The 9,183-nt window shown below is 33.3% G+C and overlaps 1 protein-coding gene across 1 annotated transcript in view; it reads left to right on the top strand.

Annotated features, from left to right (window-relative positions):
- The window catches only part of LOC111084892, a 44,735-nt gene that overhangs the window by 18,597 nt on the left and 16,955 nt on the right, over positions 1 to 9,183 (top strand). Inside the window, exon 2 of the mRNA XM_022381389.1 lies at positions 3,524 to 3,607. Within this exon, the coding sequence (XP_022237097.1) occupies positions 3,524 to 3,607 (84 nt within the window). The remainder of the gene's footprint in view (positions 1 to 3,523; positions 3,608 to 9,183) is intronic.

Below are 9,183 nucleotides of genomic sequence, written 5' to 3'. Positions count from 1 at the left end.
CCTTAATGACTAGTTTTGATGTCGTGTCACTCTTCACCGAAGTCCCCGCCAATGAAGCTTGCAATATTGCACTAAACCTCTACATTAATGATCCCAACAAGTTAATGCACATCCCCATCACACTTTTTGCTTCTCTCTTAGAATTTACAACGACTAAAACCAACTTCATTTTCAACAAAGAACATTTCCTTCAAATAGTTGGTTTAAGTATGGGCAGTCCTGTTTCGCCCGTTCTTGCCAATATATTCATGACCCAGATCGAAACAAAAACCATACATTCTGCGCTTCATCCACCACTATACTGGTACAGATATGTCGATGACACTTTTGATGGTTTCACTTCTACAGAACACACACTAACTTTCTTTAAACACATAAATTCCATTCATCCCAACATCAAATTTACCATAGAACACGAAAACAATAAACAGTTATCCTTTCTTAACCTCAGAATTATTAGATCTGACACACAGTTTAAAACCAAAATTCACCGCAAAAACACACACACTGGTCTCTACATCTCCTGAAAAGATCAGTTTTCTTGCTTAAGGTAAACATTTACATAAAATATTCAAACTCCTTTCTTTATCCAATTATAATGTACTGACTAAAGGTCATATAGTACCTTAAAACAAAATTGAAGATTTATATTTAAACACATGGAACTATTTAATTGAATAACGTAGAATAATTTTGATCACAAATATATTACATTTAATTTTATCCATAAGTTTTAAATTCTATATTGTATACAAACGTAGCTCAAGAAAAATCTTAATTGCTGGGAATTCAGCAAAAACACGGATGAAAAAAAGGCTTAAATGTTACGTCAGAAAACTGTTTTATTTATTTTTTGAAAAATGTGTAAAAGTTCAAAATTCACCTTATTTTTTGTATAATTATCTGAAACGGCAAATGATTTGACTTTACGTCATGCAACCAAACCGAATCAGTGTTTGCAGATACATAACTTTGATATAAGTACCAGGCAAATGATGTTTCAGCTTGAGTTTCTATTCAACTCATAACCTGGTGGGAAACCAAGTGCGATTAAATTGCAGCTAATTTTAAATACATTAAATAACAAGCCTAGGAAAAAATCGGAATAAAATAGAAACTCATTTAAAAGCTACAAACGTAACGAAAAATCTGTTTTTAATCTACCAACATTTTTTTGCAATCAATTCACTAACAGTCTAATGACAACTGAAAAGTCACTAAAATATTTTAATTTAAGACATTTTATTCTTATATCAGAATCGAAGTTTAATAATTTAAAACAATGGTCTATGGGCTGGAGCATGAAGAAACTATGTAGATTGCCGTTTGGATTTTAATTGGAACATTACTGGAATCCAATTTGCAGGTATTTTTCTTGGTAATTCTATCTTGTTAGAACAAAAAAGCTGATTATTTTTTTTAATTTCGAAGTTATGAAAGCGACTGCATTCTTACACTTTTATTCGTGGTAGGTCATTGGTGCTTAGTGAAGCTGTGGCTTGTACTGCTTGATATAATCTAAAACTGAAGCTGTGGCTAGTACTGCTTGATATAATCTAAAACTGAAGCTGTGGCTAGTACTGCTTGACATAATCTAAAACTGAAGCTGTGGCTTGTACTGCTTGATATAATATAAAACTGAAGTTGTGGCTAGTATTGCTTGATATAATATAAAACTGAAGCTGTGGCTAGTACTGCTTGATATAATCTAAAACTGAAGCTGTGGATAGTACTGCTTGATATAATATAAAACTGAAGCTGTGGCTAGTACTGCTTGATATAATCTAAAACTTATAAATTCTCCATATGATCTTGTTAAGTATTTTCCAGTTATGGTAGTAAAGTTTGTCTCAATAAAAGTACATCCTATAGAGTATAGAAGCTAATCGTCTTTCTTGGTCTTTTAATAAAGGTGGTCTTAGCTTATTTTCGATTGACCATAAAATAAATTAGTAGTTTGTGAGTATTTTACCCGCAACAGTTAACTCAAAACCATGCTTTATCTACTACGTATGTGCTTACTGATGGTATTATACATCATCTACTATGTGTGTACTTGCTGATGCCATTATACGTTAACTACGAGTGAACTTGGTGATGCTATTATACATCATCTACTACGTGTGTACTTACTGATGCCATTATACGTTATTTACTATGTGTGTACTTGCTGATGCTATTATACATCATCCTACTAATTCTCTACTTACTCATGCTATTACACGTTATCTACTAATTCTCTACTTACTCATGCTATTACACGTTATCTACTAATTCTCTACTTACCCATGCTGTTACACATTACCTACTAATTCTCTACTTACTCATGCTATTACACGTTATTTACTAATTCTCTACTTACCCATGTTGTTACACATTACCTACTAATTCTGTACTTACTCATGCTATTACATGTTATCGCTTTAAAAATCAAGACCACTTATTGTGCATTCCTCTTCCAGTTACACTAGACATTGAAATTTGACTTTTACCTTCTTTCTACTCATGGTGGGGATGGGGAGAGGGTCTTACAAGGAGTCAAACTTTTTAGAGATATAATAGCTAGTTTACAGACTTCTTCCTTGCTGGATCTTGTTTTTATTGATTCGAATTTATTGTATAGTCAGTAAGATCGGAATTTTCGACAGCCTAGATGGATAATTAATCACGTTATTGAAATCTGGAGTGAAAGGACAACTTTTTTCTATTATCTCTGATAAGTTTTCAATTTTATAATCAGATAACAAAGACTGTTAAATATGTTTCTCAATTATTGGTTCCTGATAAAACAAACTGATCATGCCACGATTTTTATAATCATAAAAGTAACTAGTAGTCTTTATTATTATCGAATCTTCCTACTAGAACTGTACAACAAGGTTATTATTCATATTTCAATAGAACTACCGTCTTCTCCAATCTGACTTAATAATGTTAATCCTAGTCAGACCACTGACTAATCCAGGAGTAACAATGATACTGATCTCCCGTTACCTAAACATTTTAGCAAATTATACTTTATTACTTTGTGTGTATTTGAGATATGTATAAACTAAGTTTATGTTATAGCCGTATTATTATGATTGTTGGTATTGATTCTATCCCGACTATAAATGCCCCCAAAACTGTTATATTATCCTATGTTTATATTAGCTACAAGTGTTACTGGTGAAAAATTGTATCAACTGCTAATTAATGAAAACCTATGTCTCTAGAAATTATTTATAAACTTTTGACATCAAATTAGGTTTTCTGGTTCTAACTGAATAGTTTTCACGTTAAAATAAATCATGTGGTAAATGAATATATAATATTTTACCAAATTAACTTATTTTAAACTTCGTATATATAAATATATATATATATACATTACTAGAGTTATGAATGTTTCTATTTCATGATTTAGAACAGTTTTCCAGAATCTTTTTAGGTTTGATTATTTTTAAACAGGATCTGTATACCTTTTATGTGTATATATGACGGCTGACTAGATTAACATCAGCGTTTGGATTTTGTCTGATAGATGGGATACTCCCCACGCATTTGTGTGCTATTACCAGAGGCATTATCCACTATGACAATGAGTTAACAACCTGGACCGATAACGGTAATGCGATAGTTAGTTCATTATTTGTTTATAGTGCTGATTCAAAAGCCTATTAACTATTAATGTAATCAATAGTTTGAAAGCTGTATATGTATATATATACATATACATGTATTATTCTTCCACGGTATTCAAAAGTGAAGTTCAGGTGCATATAACCTAAAACAACACTGTTTCGGAGAATTCATCAGTTATAAAGAGGTTTGTAATTCCTCGAAACTGATATCACTCAATGACAAGTAGTGAATATAACCTACATAAAAGCCTGTATGCGTCACGTCACGCTTGATTTCTCGATATAGGAGAAGTCATAAAAGCCAAAGTACATTTATCCAGATAGAATAGTTCGATTACTGTCTGTCTATTACAATTCTAGTGACGGAAGTGCAAGGGGTCGTGAGAAGGGGCCGTAAAACCTTATAAGTGTAGTGAGTGTTAGTAAACCTAAAATAAAAACGTAGTGTGGTATCACCTAGCCTAGAGCCAAGTGCATAAAATTTATCAAGAAATTATAATTTTGGTTCAATTTTATACTTAAATCATTTCTGAATTGAGCTATTTTCTGTTATATAAACAACATTTTAAATAGAAAACAAACCTCTTTAATCAACACATTTTTCCAGTTTTGTTGTCTATACATTTCATTTTATACTTTCAGTACATAGACAAACAACAATATTAGATTATACTTTTGTTGCTAAGCGACATGGCATAAAAGCCATTGTTGGAACGTAGTGTTATCAAAACGCACTGGCTTTTATATATTGTTACGTATCTGCTTGTTTGTTAATTTCCCATAGAAATTCTTTCCTAGAAACTTCAGCAATTCACCATCTCGATAACTTCGCCCGAAACTTACCATGACTACTGTTCGCTTTATCATACATTCATCTATATATCCAGCTGGCTTTCTTTGCCAGGCTTATATACTAAAAAAGAGGGCATCTAGATCACACTCGAGCTGCCGAGCAAATTCATGATCATTCGAGAAACTCCACGCACGCTACCAGCGCCAAACGCGCCAGCAGCATCACGTGACTTCCGGTGTCGTAACAATATATTAGAAGTTGTTAATCTAACTGATGTTTACCAATAATTATTTCATGAATACGCCACGAATTCCTTTCATAAATTATCTTAATTTTTATTGGTTCACAAACGAATTTACCGACGTTTGACTGCCTCAACTGCACTTTTCTGCCTGTTTGTTGGCAAGCTTGATTTTGCAAAATTGATTTATTTCAGTTAGCTATGAAATGTGAGCCCCCCCCCCCCCAGTGGCACAACAGTATGTCTACGGACGTACAACGTTAGAAACTGGGTTTCGATACCCGTGGTGGGCAGAGCACAGATAGCCCATTGTGTGGTTTTGTGTTCAACGTCAAACAAACAAAATGAAATATGAGGCTATGGTCTACTATAGGGTGTGGATGGTAGTACTTGCCCCGTCATTTTTGACGGGCTATACGCTAGTCGAATAATACATTGAACTTCGTGCTTAATTTTAGTACTTTTAATATAAGATTCATATTGAGATATACAAGTAATTTATAAATATGTGTCACAACTTATAACCTATTTCGAAGAAAGATTAAATTTCAGAAAATAAAGTTTTCTTGTAAAACCAACAATTCCACGCACAGACCACACATTACCGAAAAATACAACAATGTATAAAACCAACAATTCTATGGACAGGCCACACATTACCGAAAAATACAACAATGTGTAAAACCAACAATTCTATGGGCAGGTTACAGATTACAAATTACACAGAAATATAACTATCTTCAACAAACAAATAATACCACGCATACACATATTACGAACAAAATATATATAATTTTCTTGTAAATAATCAACATTGCCCCAACACATGCACACATTACAGGAAAATACATCTATCATTCAAAACCTACAATATCAAAAATACGCGCACTCATTAAGGAAAACGTAAAACAAATATTACCACAAACATATTATAGTAAAATAGGTTATCTAAGAAAAACAGTATCATCATACATGTATATATAAAGCTCAGATCATAGCAAGATTGTATAAATATCTTGGAAACAAGTTTTTGTATAAAGGACTTTGCAAATGTTACATAAAAATAACATTTAGACGGTTTACGAAAATCCATGAAAAACAGATCTGAATCCTTTTGATAGATTTGTTTTACTGTTGAAAAGAATATCAGTTACATTGCTTAGGGGTAGAGTGAAATATATATGTGTCATACTAATATTGTTCCTATTACTAAATATTATGTTAATAGTTACCGGTTTTTGAAAGTCCAAAGAAGAACTTAGATTCTTTTGAAAAAGTTTTTCTTTTTTAATTGAGCATATACCAAATTCATATTATGGACAACGTGAATTGTGTTGTTTGTTATTCAGTTTGATGATAACGTAAGTAAAGAAAAACATCAAACCTTTCTTTTTAAACCCTGATGACGAATGAGTTCTGAGTCGCTCCCGACGTCTGCAAAGAGAATAGCTTTTATAGAATAAATCAGCAAGTGTTATGTGGACTTATGCCAAAGAATTATCACTGAGATATATGTATATATCTACCAATGAAGCTGTCGGAATATTACTTGGAAATGTTTGTTTAATACCAAAATAGCGAATTTGTTCCCATAACGCTGTCCTCCACTCCAACTTATGCTAATATCCTATAAATAAGATTTAGAGTTCGAGGCTATGGAAAACAGTTTCGTTTTTCATTCCCCCTTGGATGGAACGTTGCTCAATGTTAACATTGTTTTTTGTTTAATATTCCACTTCTTGATATGAAGTATGTTCATGTCTATTGTTGCCGTAAATTTCACGCAGTTGAATATGGTAAAAACAACATGGAAAACTCAGCGTAGGTAATGTCTACGTTCTGTTAATTTTTTCCTGTTTATCAAGACCGTTATCGTGGTGTCTCGAAACGAATATCACAATTGTTGGTTAAGAAAAGATTTTATTTGGGAAGGTTAAAAATCACGGTAAACGTTACTTTATGAATCACATATAACAATACAAAATATATTTATTACTAATACACATAAACTGAACTTACTGATTATACAAGGCTATATAAATCACCTTAATAGTTTTCTTTCTCGGATATTCTTACAAAGCTACTCAATCGCTTTCTGCACTAGCCATCTCGAATCTTAAACTGATAAACTAAAGGGAAGGCAACTAGTCAACAGCGTCCATCACTAACTCTTGAACTATTCTTGTCTCGCTGAATAGTGGGATTTGTCGGTCATCCTTACAAGTAACACACAATCCCAAAGTTGGTGTTTTTTTTGTTTTGTTTTTTGCGGTAACTGGATCTAAACAAAGGATCTACAGAGCCGCAATTTGGCATACTAATCACAATCATTGTGCCACGCTCAGCCAGTATATCACTTCTAGAAGCTTTTTTAGGTACTTTCTTTAATTAAAGTAAATAGTAAGTTTTTCTTTAAAGAACCAAGCACAGTGCTCATGAACAAAGATTCGGATACTGTAATATTCTGAAAAAAGGCTTAAACTCGAAATGTCCATATGAATTACTAATTTCTTTGGTTATTTTTTTAATTTCATGTATTACCTTTTCCCACTTGAACGTAACTCAGTCACTTTAGTCTGTTTTATTCGTGTCTGGAACGCGGATTTCTTTTAATTTTTGGGTCTGCAGCATACCATTTTGGAAAGCTTCTATCTTCTAATATTTTAATTTCTTCATTTCAGGGCCCGGCATCGCCAGGTGGTTAGGGCGCTCGACTCGCAATCTGAGGTCGCGGGTTCGAATCCTCGTCCCACCGAACATGCTCGCCCTTTCAACCGTGGGGGCGTTATAATGTAACGGTCAAGAGTAGGCGGTGGATGGTGTTGACTAGATGACTTCCCTCTAGTCTTACACTGCTAAATTAGGGACGGCTAACGTAGATAGCCCTCGTGTAGCTTTGCGCAAAATTCAAAACAAAGTTTGGGTAATAACACGTAACTGATTTTACAGAATTAAGTGGTCGAAGGGAAGCAAGCTTGTGTATTCTGTTGTAGTCATTCCTGTGTATGCATAAATCCTACGATATGAGTTGTTATTGCTCAGTAAGAACTTTGCAGGCACAAATCCTACCTTAGGTGGCACAAATAACTGTATTTGTTTGAAGCTACTTCAGTATAAGTTGCTAAGGCAAAAGAGAACAAATGTTCCATTTTCAAACCACGTGATTTAGATTCAATAAGCACTGAAAAAGTAACACAGGATGGAAAATTTTGTGATGTGGTTTTGTTAGCTTTTAGAGAAAATGTCTTTTTGTTTATTACATCTTCTTCATTGAACATCTTTGGTGCGTCTCTCAAGAAGAGATATTTAATTTGACCTTCTCTTAATATTGGTAGTTTCAGAACCTACAGTAGAAACATTAGTTTGGATGTGGTTTCATCCTTATTATTCAAATGGTTGAGTCAAAATATATATAGGATATTTTTAGATAAACTGTTTATGTACTTTTATCTGTGGAATTAGACAGTACACGTTCCATTCATACCTGTCTTTATAGGAGAGAAAATGTTTTGTTTTTTAAGTTTTGCGTTTAGATATCAGGACTATAGAGAGAAGTGTAATCAGATACTTTGCCTGGTAGAGAATGAAAAATAAATCTTGAAGATGGAACTAGTTGGTAATACCGGTAATACTAGCGTTAAGCCGATTTAAACTAAACAGTTTACTCGTCTTAACCTAACGAATTCCCATTCTAATCTATTCTCTATTAAAAAATGGTTCACTAACAATAGTACTTGCAAACCTATCTTTGTCTAAAAGGGCCTACAAATACGCCAGATTTAGATTACAGCTTCCAAAAACCGGAATTTGTTAGAACAAGTACTCTAATTTCTCGGTGATGTCGGAAGTAGCGCAAGGAAATGTGATAGCTGATAATATAGAAAATATGTTACAACACAAGCGGAGTTACCTCGCAATAATGCCAGAAATAGTGACTAAAAACGTGCTAGCTGATAATAGAGAGAACAGACAACTTTGATAAAACCTCTCAGCATGGCTTTTGTCGTGAATTTTTGGTGCGAAGTCATAAGAGTTGAGACAATGGAATGTCAAATGCTTGTAGACTTTGATTTAAGTTAAGGTTTTCAGTATTCAAATAATAAATCGGGGATATTTATTAACAGCCCTTATAATATAGCTCTTGATTATATATTTTTATATTCTGTAAACTGAAGTGCTTTTGAACTTCGCAACAATATTGAGCAAATGATGACAAACAGAATTATTTAATGACTAGCTGGAGTACCCGTCCCCTGTACAGAAGTTATGTAAGTTCATGATTAATGAAAGGCTATCTTAGGACATGAAAAGTTACTTCCCTTAGCACAAAATGTGAAACCGCAAGTTTGCATATATCTCCGCATGGACCCAACAAACCTTCATGCCAAATTTGGTGACGATCCATCAACAGGGGGCGAAGTAATGGTAAAAAAAATGCAAAAAAACGCCCATAAAAACTACAAAATCCAAAACAGAAAATTTATATGTACTCTCGCATGAACCTAATGAACCTCCATACCAATTTT

Source organism: Limulus polyphemus, unplaced genomic scaffold (genome assembly GCF_000517525.1).
Source record: "Limulus polyphemus unplaced genomic scaffold, Limulus_polyphemus-2.1.2 Scaffold159, whole genome shotgun sequence".
NCBI classification, from domain to species: Eukaryota; Metazoa; Arthropoda; class Merostomata; order Xiphosura; family Limulidae; genus Limulus; species Limulus polyphemus.
This window is presented reverse-complemented; position numbering and strand designations above follow the sequence as displayed.